At 37.8% G+C, this 15,395-nt stretch overlaps 1 protein-coding gene across 7 annotated transcripts in view; it reads left to right on the top strand.

Annotated features, from left to right (window-relative positions):
* Nucleotides 1–10,195, top strand: part of f (espin protein forked) — a 438,384-nt gene extending 428,189 nt beyond the window's left edge. For all 7 annotated transcript variants that reach the window (XM_083132567.1, XM_083132569.1, XM_083132566.1 and 4 more), the window contains 2 exons: nucleotides 6,415–6,605; nucleotides 8,636–10,195. In XM_083132567.1, the coding sequence (XP_082988693.1) occupies nucleotides 6,415–6,605; nucleotides 8,636–8,867 (423 nt within the window). In that variant the 3' untranslated portion in view covers nucleotides 8,868–10,195. The remainder of the gene's footprint in view (nucleotides 1–6,414; nucleotides 6,606–8,635) is intronic.
* The last annotated feature ends 5,200 nt before the right edge of the window (nucleotides 10,196–15,395 follow it).

Genomic DNA, 15,395 nt, shown 5'->3' with positions numbered 1-15,395 from the left:
GAAAGAAGCTTATAAATGCACTTATGCCTCATTATTATTGTGATTACAGAAATCGTATAATAATTACACATTGTATCTTTACCCAAAGCCATGTTCTAGAACCGAACGGGATTCCCACGAACCGAATGCGATATTGATATTCATAGCTCATACCAAATCACTTCCGCTCGCCAATCGTTTTGTTCCACTTTCTGCCACCTCATTCATGCGTGGCGCTGCCTCACTTTCCCCAAAAAACAAAACCACAAACTTGGCAGATCGAAAACAAACGCGATTTCCTATCGAGACTGGGTGCGTTCCACTGCTTACGTGTTCAGAATGGATCCAACAATTTGCAGGAAACCGCCCCGGACTGTTAAGTTCGCAGGAAAAACTTAATTCACGACAAATGAAAGCTGAGGCTGTTAAAAGTGCGTCAACTTCTGAATGTCAAGAAAGCTGGTCATTGTTTCATTGGCCCAAGAGAAGTCACGTTAATCAGCTGTAAGATTGGATTGCTGGAAATGCATTTTATGCCTTGTTTTACGTCTAACAGATGTTGGCTTTCTTTTCCTATTATGTATGCATTGTGGGAAGGGTTAATTTAACTCATATTAGCGTAACGTAAGTCAAGGAATTTTAAAGTACTGTGTAATTTACAGATTGCAATTTTCATACACTCATTTTACCGTTGTGTGAGATTAATTAGAAAAGTTTACACTCTCCTAAGAGGCATTAAAGAAAGACTAATTGCACGAAAAACGATCGCATAATGCCGGTTGGACTACAACTTGGACAAATATACCGTATAGAGAAACCAATTACGGCACTACTATACAATCAGGGATAAATTGCCTTTTCTTAGAACTTGTTGAATGACACTCTAGAATCCCTACATCTTAGCACCCTGTCCCCAAATAGCTTTGCATTGTGTATTGCCTCTTGATCTTTACCATTACCTGTCTTGTTTGTCAAAAAGCAATATAAAAATAATTTTACATTGTGTTTAATGATTCTAGAACAACGACTCAGGCCCGTAGTCAGGAATTCTTAGTGGGGGGGGGGGGCGAAGTCAATCCTAGAGAGGGCAAATTTTTAATATATTGTGTTGCATTGGCAGATATAGCAGGGTACAGAGGGGCACTTGCCCCCCTCCTTCAAAAGAGATAAGTGACAGGAAAGGGATGATATCTTGAAACTCCAACGAACAAAACAATTTCGAGCAACATCAAATAACAATATTTCGATAATGACTTTTCGGACTACCAAAGAATACAAAGATAAATTTTAACATAAATACGCTAATCTGGACTGTATCTACTTTATATTTACAAGTCAATAATGTTAATAGACGAGGTCTCTGGGCCGCTTACCGTCACCACTTTTTGAGCAGAAGCGTACAAACCCCAAATATCAGTTTTTTTTACGCTGATGCTGATTTCTGCCAGTCACAGAATGGCTTAAGATATATGAATAAAATTAGGAGAATCCACTCCATAGCAGAAGAGTTGAGTCAAAAAATTAGGTTGTGCCTGAGGTACTTTAACATACAACGTCTGCTACTGATACGTTCTTGTAATTAGACGCGTCGTATTATTATACTATTAATATTAACTTAATAATACTCAGCGGTGAACGATGAGACTCGGTGAAGTACACAGACTCCTCTCAGGTACAGGGATAGTGATAGGCAAAGACAATATTCACAGCACAGAGAAATAAAACCACATTACTGCAGTATGTATAAACTGAAAGGTTTTATTCTTTATTTATTGCAATTATAATGCAAATATACTTGAGACGAAGGCGAGGATTTCACTTTGTCGATGAATTGACTCAACTAAAACGCATAAACTCAATGCGTGGCTATCGGCAAGCCTATGATCACATAGACATAGCTTGCGCCCCGAACTACCACACCAAGAGATATGCAATGATAACTGAGCCAATATTTGCTCTTTAGCCTTTTATTTCCAAATTAATCCTTAGGCTAGCTTTATCATTTAACTCTTTGCGGCTCAGGAGTTGGATAAATTTCCCGACCCTTCCGGCGCGGAGAAGGTTCGAATTTTTTTTTTACATTAACACTTTTAATATCTTTTATTTTGTCATAAGAATACATATTTTCATAATATTTCTTAAATTCTATTGTAATTGTAATTTTAATTTGAAAAAAACTGGTGGTTATCAGCACTAACCACCACGCAAATGTAACATGTTTTTTTATGCAACATATGTGAATGAAAATTGTGAAATACAAAGGTTTTCTTTACCTAAATTCGACTTCAATTTCGGTGAAAGGTTTGGAAACAGTCTTTATCCTTCCGCAAACAAAGGGGCACATTACAAACACTGCACATCCATATTGTGCGGACTGGATTGCTCTTCGTGCTACACTTAGCACATCTTCTTGATGTGGACCTCTTAGTTTGATGGCTTGCACTCTGGTTCCTAATACTCGGCATGACACTAGGTTTGTGGCGCTTTATTTCTACACTTCTGTTTGGGGGAGTGTGTGGAGTTGCTATTCTTTTGGAGAGCAAACCTATATATACATCCCTCCTAAATTCCTTGTTAGTGAACTTCTCACCTTCAATTTGATTGTGAATAATAAAAGCATTTGTTAGAGCTGCATCAAGAAAGTGAAAAAATAATCTCAAGTACCATTTCTTACTTTTGCGGTCAATCTGGTAATCATTCTTCAGTCGATCAAAATTATCGACAAAATTCATATTTTCATTGTACTCCTTCACAATCTTTGGGCAGGGAACATCTGAAATAGTACCATCTTTTGCCTTCCTACTGATGGTTATTGTATCATTGGGATTGTGGAAATTAGACCAAAAGTTCACTGCTCGTTTATCCTTCCATCTTATCATTGTTATGTCATCATCGGACTGTTGCCAATCATATTCTCCTCTCTTTAATTCCTTCTCCCCTTTGAGACTAGGTAGGAACTTCCGTGCAGGATTCACTGTCCCACATGCAAAAATATTTTTGGCTTTTAGAGTTAGCAGGAGCTCATAGCTATTGAAGTAGTTGTCTACAAATATAACATGGTTTTTATCAATAAAATCATGACAGAGACTGAGAACAACTCGGGAAGCCAACCCTTTCTCACCTTTGCTCGCTTGTTTTCCCAGTATAGATTTCGAACCTGTGGTTATATCCAGACGAGTCAAAGAGCATCCATATCTTGAAACCTCTTTTGATTGGCTTATCCCTCATGAATTGTTTCATACTAGATCTTCCTTTGAATTTTACCATCGATTCATCGACGACAAGTTTCTGATAAGCTTTGTAGTTTTGCGCGAAAGAGTGTGCCAGATTGTTCAGAAATGGTCGGAGTTTATATAATCTATCAAATTGTGGATCACGACGCTCTGGTTGAACAGCATTGTTGTTGAAATATATGTGACCCAACAGCCAACCAAACCTTTTTACACTCATTAGTTTTGAAATATAATAGTCATGCCAGTCTGGTTTTGATGACCAATAATCTCTGTAACTTGACATTCGTTTGAGACCCATAAAAATGTTCATTCCTATAAATACTCGAATTTCATCCATGTCTGTCGGTTGGAAGGGCTTACCTTGTTGTGTTGCATATAAGTTCGTGTGAAACACAATATGATTGAGCAGCTCATCATTGAAAAAGAGTGAAAAAATTGCAAGAGGGCTCTTATCATGCAGTTCCTTCACAGCATCAGTCGGTCACACCCTACCTGAGAAATGTGACACTGGAGTTGTTTGATGAGATGTCTGATCCCAGATTGGTGACCTTGTTACATGAACCAATGGCACAATTGGAGTACTCACTGTGACCTCATTGGAACCATCCTGTTGTCTGACGCTCATTGATGCACTAACACAACCTGTGGCACTTTGTGTTGATGTCGAAGGTCCTTCGTTAGTAGGAATATTGCACCCAAGAAATTCATCTTCAGAGGACGTTTCTGCAATGCACATTCCTTCTGCACTTATTTCTGGGTGAAAAGTGGGATCTGCATCTGAATCATCACTACTGAAGTCCAAATCGGAGCCTGAGGGTATGTCCGCAGCATTAAAAAAGTCTCGAATATCCTGATCAGTCAGCCTCTCCATGATTCTAGGAAATATGTAAACTTTACACAGAGTTCCGAAAGCAACCAAATCTGCGCGGTGGTCAGCAACACTAACCACCTACATATGAAGAGTTCCTTTGTGAACGACCGCACAAAAACCTCCACTTCTTGGCACAGACGTAGCCACGGTAATGGGGAAATATAAAAGCACAGTGGATTCGGCAGAAAACGAAAAAGAACTATCATTACAACAATTAGTCATTAACAATCACTGTTTACAACAACATTCAACAAAAGCGGCACCATTAAGGAGACTGGAGTAAACATAAGAAACAACAATCCCCAAAATCTCATTTCAGACAAAAGGCGATACACCTCAAAGCGAAACATTTGAGTTAAAATACCACACAAAACGAAAATTTGCATTTCAAGTGGTGGTCAGTGACACTAACCACCGAGCCGAAAAGGACAATCTTGAGGTGGTTACCATTGGTAACCACTGCGCCGCAAAGAGTTAACGTAGAATGGTTGCAGTATTGTGCATATCATCAATGCATGGCTATCGGCGTACCTATGATCACATAGGCCTAGCTTGCGCCCCGAACTACCATACCAAGATGTATGCACAACACCGAAGAGTTCCTTTTAAATTTAAAAGCTTCGTCGATCCGTGGCAAAAGTGTGTGTGATGATTTCTTACGCGATATCCTCGCTTTTATACTATTTTCGAGAACTCAGATTAAAGTACAGATGAATCACTCACTATCTACAAAAGGATACTATGAACAAAACTGACATCTATACATCTTTAGAAATACAAATTCGTATAGTGCACTCTCGCAAACATGAAGATACATTAAACTACTCATAACAGAGCATAAAATACAATAAACATTAAACAAAAGATATACATTACAAACAGGGTGCAATATTACATATAATAATACAACATTTACGTGTCCTTTCATAAAAGTATAATATATCAGTGACATATTTTAAAGTTGTGACGTCACATAAAATATGGATCATATCACTACAGACACAATGTAATATTATAAATATATGAAAATAAATAGAATATAATTTGAGAGATTTTCAATCGTATTTATTTCATTGCAGCTTTTTTTTTTACTTGTCAATATCTTGAACCTATATTCATAGGGTGCCGCCTGATAACACCGACAACTTTCACAGTGTGTACAGGACATCTAGACAAGCAACTTTTCTCAGTCACTATTTGCTCGTCTAATTCTTCTTTCGATGTATGGCATATTCTGTCCATAATATATGCATTCCCATTGATAGCTTCACAGTTGCAAATGTAATTTATTTCTATACTGCCGTTTACAACTTTTGGAGTAATCGCATTAGTTCTTAACGTGTTGAATATAGAACCCTGTCCTTCTGACTAATGCAGCCCAAGTGATTGTTGATGCACCTTCCATATTCCTGACCTGTTGTTCTGATTACTGATGCTTCTTTCAGATTCCTACCTAGCCTCTGCTCTTGAGGTTTCTGTTATTCCTGAACTACTGTTCTCATTACTGATGCTTGTTTCATATTCCTGGCCTACTATTCTGACTAATGCGATGTTGATGTATCATTAATATTCATGATCTAATGTTCTGACTAATGCAGCCCAAGTGATTGTTGATGCCTTCTTTTATAGCTGACCACTGTATCCAAACTAATTGTTGATGCCTGTTTCACATTCCTCACCTCCGATTCTGACAAATGCAGCTCAACCTATTGTTTCCGCTGCTTTTATATTCATGACCTACTGTTCACACTAATGTAGCTCAACTGATTGTTGATGCTTGTTTCACATTTCAATGTAAACTTCTGAATGTTGATGCTTCTGTTCTGACAAATTTTGCCCAACTGATTGTTGATGCTTCTTTCACATTCCTGACCTACTGTTGTGACTAATGTAGCCTTTTGATTATGCTCTTCACTATCCTGACCTGCTGTTTTGACTGATGCAGCCCAACTGAGTGTTGATTCTTCTTTCATAATCCTTACCTACTGTTCAGAATAATGTAGTCTTCTGATTATTGATGCTTCTTTCACTATCCTGACCTGCTGTTTTGACTGATACAGCCCAACTTATTGTTGATTCTTCTTTCATATTCCTGACCTACTGTTCAGAGCAATGTAGTCTTTTGATTTGTGATGCTTCTTTCACTATTCTGATCTGCTGTTTTGATTGATGCAGTCCAACTGATTGTTGATGCTTTTTTTTTCTTTTTTTTCATATTACGGATCTACTGTTTTGACTGATAAAGCCCTATTGATTGTTGATACTTCTTCCATTATCCTGATCTGCTGTTTTGATTGATGCACCCCAACTTATTGTTAATGATTCTTTCAGATTCCTGACAAGGACGCCACTGGTAACCCTATCCCCATCTGGAAGCGGCAGATGCTGGCCAAGAAGTTGGCCGAGAAGGCAAGGAAAGAGGCAGAGGATGCGATGCTGAAGGAGGTGGAACAGAAGAGGTTAGAATCGATACCAGCGTGGAAGAGGCAACTCCTCGCCAAGAAAGAGGAAGAAAGCAAGAAGTAGGTTCATTGTTTCCCCTCATTTTCCAGAAAGCATTGCCTGATTTTTTTATGTTCTTTCATTGCTATTAAGTCTTCTAATGCAATTTATTTAAGTGTAAACAAAAGATTTGTGTGTGTCCACAGGGAGGGTCTCCATTTTCATTTCACAATTTTCCCATTTCTGTTCTCCTTTTCTCCTATCGTATTCCTTTCTTAAACTTGGTATCCTATTCTTCTTGCACGCAATATCCCTTGTTTACTTCCTTACCATTTCTTCTCATTCCTTTACAATCTCATTTTCTTCTTCACTTTCTCTTTCTCCCTCTACGCGTCTCTTTCTCTCTTGCAGTTGTTTTTCTTTCTTTGCCTTTTTATTCTCCCTCTCCTCTTCTGTTTGTCTTATACTTTATTCGTTTGTCCTTCTCTCTTGCTGTATTCGTTTGTCCTGATCTCTTGCCTGTATTATTTTGTCTTTCTCGCTTGTACAGGTCTTCTTTCTCTCTTGCAGTCTTCTTCTTTTGAAGTCTCTCTTTCTCTTTCTGTCTTTCTTGAAGTATCTTTATATCATGCTGCCTCTCTTGAAGTCTCTCTATTTCATGCTGCCTCTCTTGAAGTCTCTTCATATCATGCTGCCTCTCTTGAAGTTTCTTTTTCTCCTTTCTCCCTCTCTTGAAGTTTCTTTTTCTCCTTTCTCCCTCTCTTGAAGTTTCTTTTTCTCCTTTCTCAATCTCTTGAAGTCTCTTTACCTCCTTTCTCAATCTCTTGAAGTCTCTTTACCTCCTTTCTCAATCTCTTGAAGTCTCTTTACCTCCTTTCTCAATCTCTTGAAGTCTCTTTACCTCCTTTCTCAATCTCTTGAAGTCTCTTTTTCTCCTTTCTCCCTCTTTTGAAGTCTCTTTTGCTCCTTTCTGCCTCTCTTGAAGTATTTTTGCTCCTTTCTGCCTCTCTTGAAGTCTCTTTTGCTCCTTTGCCCCTCTTGAAGTCTCTTTTGCTCCTTTCTGCCTCTCTTGAAGTCTCTTTTGCTCCTTGCTGCCCCTCTTGAAGTCTCTTTTGCTCCTTTCTGCCCCTCTTGAAGTCTCTTTTCCTCCTTTCTGCCTTTCTGGAAGTCTCTTTTCCTCCTTTCTGCTTCTCTTGAAGTCTCTTTTCCTCCTTTCTGCCCCTCTTGAAGTCTCTTTTGCTCCTTTCTGCCCCTCTTGAAGTCTCTTTTGCTCCTTTCTGCCCCTCTTGAAGTCTCTTTTGCTCCTTTCTGCCTCGTTTGAAGTCTCTTTTGCTCCTTTCTGCCTCTTTTGAAGTCTCTTTTGCTCCTTTCTGCCTCTCTTGCAGTATATTTTTCTCCCTCTCTTGAAGTCTCTTTTGCTTCTTTCTGCCTCTCTTGAAGTCTCTTTTGCTCATTTCTGCCTCTCTTGAAGTCTCTTTTGCTCATTTCTGCCTCTCTTGAAGTCTCTTTGCTCATTTCTGCCTCTCTTGAAGTCCCTTTTGCTCATTTCTGCCTCTCTTGAAGTCTATTTTTCTTCTCTCTCTCTCTCTCTCTCTCTCTCTCTCTCTCTCTCTCTCTCTCTCTCTCTCTCTCTCTCTCTCTTGAAGTCTCTTTTTCTCCTTTCTTCCTCTCTTGAAGTCTCTTTTGCTCCTTTCTGCCTTTCTTAAAGTATATTTTTCTCACTTCTGCCTCTCTTCAAGTTTTTTTTATCTTTCTTTCTCACTATCTCTGAATTCGAAGAAAGTGTTGAAAAACTGCACACAAGTTCGAATGTGTTTTAAAATTAAACTAACGAACAAGTTCGCATTATACACTTCTGCTTCACTCTTACTACACTTGCACTACACTGCAAATTTTGTACATATTATAAAGAAGCAAGTGTAACAAAAGTACACAAGAAATATTTGTTTTGCAGTGTACTTAAGGCAGTTAAGTTAACCTTTTTTTAAGTTAATTGCATGTATCTTATAATCAACAAGATAAAGACATTTAAACATTAGTAGAGAGTATGATAGAAATCGTGCTTTAAATTGTAGTACATGCATGTAACGCCATTTACTTTACCCCGCAGATGCATATTGTACACACCAAGAGTAATTGAAGAAAAGAAGAAAACAGATGGAGAAGATGGAATCATGGAAGACTGCAAAGAACAAGGTCTTGTAGAAGAAAACAACAAGGAAAATAGCCAACCAGAAGACAAGTGCCAGGATTCAAGGTCAAATGAAGAAGAGAACATTCAGATCATACCATGGAGGGCGCAGCTTAGGAAAACAAACAGTAGACTCAGCTTGATAGAGTAAGGTTAGGGAGTGCGAGTTTACAACATAGACTATTAAAAAGTTCCAAGCAACCTTCCATAGAATTTCATAAACGTTTAAGAAATGTTCTTGTGTCATTCGTGCAGTCTTGAGCAGTTTGAGGTCATGTGTACATATCACAATAAAACTTCCATGCTTTTATATACTAATGCATAAGAATGTTTATATCTTTATTTTGCTACGGTAAACGAATTATGACCTTGAATGATTTGAGCATTTGATTGTTGAGTGCCTGTATATAGTTGTTACGTTTTGTTCAGTGTACATATTGTGTAAAATGTGAAAATATTTCCTTTTTAAATATATATATGTATACACACACAACTTACACTAGTGATAGGAATGTCATAAAGTAATTGACTCTATGTTGGATAGAATATTTCTGAAAAGCTAAAAATATATCCATATTAGTTTTGTCTCCAGAACTCCTAACATACAAACTTGCATCCTAAGATAACCAATTTTTATTTCCTTCTGTTACTATAATAGCTACTGATAGATATAATCTATGAAATCTATTCTTCCTTGTTTATTTAGTCCAATCATGTGTAATTACTTTAATACATACCACTCGCGATTTTAACAAACATGCAAATGCTTTTTACCAAGTTTAAAAGTTTACACCTGCAGCTACATATAATATTAGCCACTTAATTTAAGATATTCGTTCAATGCAAAATATATACGTACATATATATACCAGACTATTCTAACCTCATGCTTCAATTTGATCAGTTAATATTTTGTGGGATATATTTGGATGGAGTATTGAATGAATGTATTACGAATGTAGATTTTTTTATGTTTGCATGTGGAAAAACTTGTATAAAAGTCAGTATGTATCAGATATGTGTGTGTAAGTTGTAATTGTTAAACATGTACTTTAATATGTAAATATTTCGTGAGGCTAGAAAATGTCCTATTTTTAATTACAAATGGTTCAAGGTGACTTTGAGAAAAAAAATGGACATTGGTTGATACATCAGAGCCTCAATTTGAAATATGTTGCAAACAAAGAACTTACTGTTATTTATTTTGGTGTTTTAGTGTAAATTCACACAAAAGAAAACACACTAGTTCTTGAAAAATATTCCAGGAACCAGATGTTTTGTCGAAACATGAAAAAGCATAAAAAAGCTGTTTTATTGCATTATTATAACAGCGTTTGATTTGCTTGTCATTTAAAATACGGTACATTTGTGTTTTTTTAAGTGTTGTCAGTCACCTTGGGCTGAGTACATCTGTTGTACCCCTATGTGCGTTGACTGAGTGTCTTTCATATTCACAAAATAAAGGATATTTTTCACGAATTGCCCATGTTTTATTAAACCCGCCCTTTTGAACATTAGCAGTAATAGTAAGGGTGGTGTTTCCTTTGTATGTTTTTTTCAGGAGAGCTCCCACTTGATCGTAGACAATGTAAAGAATAGCAAAAATAATGGATTGATTTTTATACTTAGTGTTAGCATAGGAAGAGGTGAACAAGTTGAAATTGGAGAAGATACCATAGGTGTAGGAGACTAACAATAGAAGAGCTGAATTTGAGCATAATCAGGCACGTATCTAGAATTGTATTTATGGGGGGGACGAACCAAGCGTATAATAATAATTGTTTATATTAAAATCATATAATTATATTAATTAAATATGTAAATTAATCTATATTGTATTTTTTACATGAATAGACTGTATAAGAATAGAGATGTGACAGCACGTATTCATTATCTAGCTTACATGAAGTTTAGATCGCCAAAATTAAGGAAATGAATGTAAAATTAGATAAAGAATTGAATATTTATTTAATAACAAAAAAAGTATTATATTCATTTGACGAAAATTAGTCACTTGTTAATATTTTGTTTCTTATTATAAGTAGTGTGCAAAAATCTTATTTGGTACTGTCCCAATATAACCCGTGCCTTCCAATAAGTTCAGCGGAAATATATAACCCTCTTTTTAGAAGATTTAAATTTGGCGCCATACCTACATCTTTGTAGATGGCGTGGTGAAACGCACACCCCTGAGTAGAGCGGTTTAAAGCCTTCAGTCATCTTGCAGCGTTGATCGGAACAGCATCGATCGTTTGCTGTGGAAACGTTTTTCTTAGAAACAAAGACTGCTACTGTATCACAGAGGTTTTTTTGGTCATTTTGGCATTGGAAGGAATGGAAAGGTTCCGACACACCAAACAATATTCAATTGGGTTACTCAATGCAGGACTACTGCCCATTGTCAGCAAGAGGCCTCCTGGTCAACATTCCTTCCGATGTCGTCGAAAACACGCAGAGTTACACTGATAGACAGTACAGCAGGAAAAAAAGCGCCAGCGGAAAATCAGGCGAAATGAGGGCTGGGTCGGTAGCTCAGTTCGACCTCGATCTCCGTGGCCGAGTGGTTAGCACTGCGCGCTACGACACCAGGGTTCCCGGGTAAGACATACGTAGATGTTCGTCGTAGATTGTACAGCGAAAAATGCAGGCTCAACCAGAAGTCCAACCCGGGTGTCTGGCATGCCGTGCCATTGTTCTACCACTGAGCTACCGAGCCCGGCCTGGCTTCGCCGGATTTTTCGCTCCCGCTGTTTTACATGTGTGGATTCGTCTCTTCTAGTGCTACCGCAACGTGATCTGTTGTCTTTGAAACACTGTAGCGTCGACGTCGTCTGGTTCTTCCCAGCGTAGAGATGTCAATTCATTAAATTAGGTACACACAGGAGATGCACTACGTAGATTTGTCAGCGAGAAACTAGACCTGGGTTCGAGTCCTTGTCGAGCCTGCATTTTTCGCTGAAAAATCTACGTAGTGCATCTCCTGTGTGTGCCTAATTTAATGAAAAGATCTTCGTGTTTGTCTTAATGAGAACAACTGAGAATTTGAAGAAAATAGGGAAAGGCACGACGGGGGAAACTACCGCTTAGGGATTTTCCTTTTGTCAACAGAAAAAAATGGTAAAGCAATGGAATGTTATTTCAGAAATCAGGGTTCGAGTCCTGGCCGAGCCTGCATTTCTCACTAAACTTTCCACTCCAGTATGCCACTGACACATCCATTTACATGAAAGATAATGGACCCTATTTTCTTGGAATTTTCATCGGCTTTAAAATAATTCATCATATTCTTTAAGCCCCGTGCGCATGCCTATGGTTATAACACGAGGTAGAGTGGAAGACATTAGTATTACCAAGCAAATTGTCCACGTTTATTCTATTTGTTTCCGCAATAAAGAGTTTCAAGAATTGAAAAAAAAAAAAAAAACTTGTTAAGCTACTGACAACCTCTGCGCCAGTATACTTAAAAATCCATTCTTTAGACACACACATATAATACAAGACAATGTTAATGGCAATAGTACTGGACAATTATCCGAGCAATACTTGTGCACTTGTGTACGGACAACAACGGGATGTTCCTGCGTAAACAAAAAGAAAATCGACCAGAAAATTCGATTATCGCAGGTGGAAAAATAACTTCCTGATAGGCGTGTTCAACTGGCTGAAGATTATCTTCGAGCTTTTTTTTTTTAATTTTCCACAAATAATCGCATACAGAATGGATCATTTGAAATGTTTAAGCCATGTAGAAAAACAAGAATACATGGGGAAAATTGGGAAGTTCCTGAATCCTTTGGATGATTATTAAAGTGTTTTAAGCAACTTTTTAAACGTTTATAGCACACAAACTTGTTTATAACACATTTTGAGACATGATATTTGATAGTCTGTGGTTATTTGTGCGTTTGGAGCAGGCCCGTACCCAACGGAGGAGCCAAGGAACCATGGCCACTCCATCGAACTGTGAAATTATTTTATGATAAAAGAACTTACGAAAATAACATTGACGATTTTCCAGATTTTGCAAGAATTTCGATTTTGTCCTTGAATAAATAAATGAATAAATGTTTATGGAGAGAGGCAGGCTCCAGAAGTCTGCAGTCTGGAATGTTTGGTAAATTTAGTTTTATAATCAATGAATCAAGGCGACCTGATTAGTCGGAACAGTTCATTCTTTTTCATCTCCGTCCCCACCTTTTTTGAACTGCAGTAATGTGAGAATGTCAACAAAATGTTAAATATTTTTCTTTGTTAACCCACATTCAGGCATGTTCTTTATTAATTATAAGAATCATTGCTAATACGTGTATCATTTAATTTTAAATATATAATTTTATAAACATATAATTATCATGGTTGTTCCGTTCAATGGTGCTGGAACAAGAAAATTATAGGAAATTTAGAAACATCGGTAATTTGAGGAATACAATACTATTAGAACACTTCTGAGAACTGAATATAAACAATATACGCCGTGTAACAGCATTTGTCTCTAAACGGCTATGTTGATGATTGTCGGCTCGGGTGGGGGTGGGGGGGGGGGGGGTTAATCGGTGAATAGAATGTTTTCCATTGCTTTGGACCATAATATTCCAACTCTACAATTGTACTCTATCTTGATTTATTGACTGCATTCGGTTATTTTCCGTCGTTTTTCTTCTTATTTGGCTAATCGCGAAGATGAGGATTAGTGATGATATCACAGACTATAAATAAATATCTGATATGATTAAATTGATGAAGGGACACTCACAAAGAACACTCATGCCCAAGCAGGGTTTCGAACCGGGAGCCCTGGCATCATATGCGCTGGGATAACCACTCTACCACGGAGGTTGCTGTACGTCTAGTTCTATCGGCAATACTACCATAGCGTTGGTGATCACATTTGATACTCCAACAGCATTTCGGATCGTCTCTTTTCCACATTTCTCGTCTAGCCCCTCCCCCAAAAAGAATCTCGGTATGGGCCTAAAACCACTGCTAAAACACATGGCCGCACTTGGGTATGCTTATTTATGTATTTATTATTATTATTATTTTACAAGAAACACTTTCATGTGAAATAGTATATGGAAGAAACAGTTTTGTTCCGCACTTGACTTAACGTGCATTGTTGTTAATGTCAATCAATTTTGTTGTATTCACAATAAAATGTGATATTTCGGAAAACAGAGTAGCTACTAGACTACGGGGATAGAGTCGGAACCAGGCCCATAGCTAGAATTGATCTCCAGGGGGGGCTTTTTAAACTGAGTCCATTTTTCAAAAGATTAACAGTTTTAAATGAAGGTAAATTACGTGTGTGTGTGTGGGGGGGGTCATTAAGTGTTTATAAAATTTGGAAATTTCATGCAAATACATTTCTTCTATATATTTCGAAACATCGTTTGAAGTGTTAATTGACTGCTACTGAAATCATCCCTACACACTCCATACTACGAGTACTTTTGATAATACAGATATTTATATCACACAAGAAAAAAAGCACAATATTCAGTCATTATGCCTACAGTACATTCCACACCGGGCCGAAGCAATGAAACTCCCCTTCGTTCCCAAAACTTGGGAGCTGTAGTTGACCTTTGACACAGATGCGGAGGAAATTTCCATAATAACGTCAAAGTCACAGATCTCTGTCTAAACGGGAGGCCATAACAGGGTAGCGAAGGTACAGCTAAAAAAGCTCCCCTACATTTTCACTCTTCACTGCAAACCTATTACACAAAATAGTTTTACCTAAGGTCAAGGTGGATAACGGCAGTTCCAGGGGGACTCAGCCCCCCCGGCTTCTGCCTGGCTACGAGCCTGGTGGGAACTGGAAAACGTGATTTAGTTGAATCTTCTCGCGAACAGTATATGTGCGAGATTCAAGAGTAACGTAAATACTAAGAAGTTAGCCAAGTGCTTACTTTATAACAAGAAACAAAGCAACAAAGTCCTTCCTTCTTTAGATGATTGACAGATTCAACCATTATTCTTAACAAAATAAGTCTTGTCGGCATTGTTTTCAACTTGTGATTAAAACACTGTTTAGAACATGTTAAAAACAAAAAGAGCACTGTTTTAAAAACAAATTTTGCCAACAGCTGATGTGAGGAATTTTATATAAGAAAGTGGGTATATGAAAGACGTCTACCTGGCAACTGTGATGGGAGGGAAAACCAAGGTTATTACAAGTACGTACGTAAAAGCTCATAGCAATCTTAATATATATCAGGATTTAGTGGACCAATACGCAAAAAAGGCAAAGAACACTCCTTTTCCTACTCCCCTTCGTTTATCCTATACTGATCTTCTACCCCGAGTTAAAATGAAACTTAATTCCCAATGGGAAGCTCGGGCACTTAATCAAATTGCAAATACGACCACTTATAAATGGTACGCAGAAAAAGTAGTCAGTCGACCCTGGTTTCATAAACTGAAACTTCCTCGTGAAGTGATAACTTTCACACTTCGCCTACGAACGGGACACGTTTGCACAAACGAACACCTAGCAAGACTGCATCAAAATCCCTCCCCTGATTGTGATTGCGGAGAAAACAAACAAACGCCAGTTCATCTCTTCTTCCATTGCCCGATAAGAAGCAAATACAGACACGCTCTTTTTAACTGTTTACACAGAGCCAAAATACCATTTCCCATATCCATACCATCCCTATTATCGTCTCCTTCACCG

The sequence above is a fragment of the Lepisma saccharinum genome, chromosome 12, assembly GCF_977018435.1.
Source record: "Lepisma saccharinum chromosome 12, izLepSacc3.1, whole genome shotgun sequence".
NCBI classification, from domain to species: domain Eukaryota; kingdom Metazoa; phylum Arthropoda; class Insecta; order Zygentoma; family Lepismatidae; genus Lepisma; species Lepisma saccharinum.
Note: the sequence above shows the minus strand (reverse complement) of the source record. Positions and strands in the feature narration are given on the sequence as shown.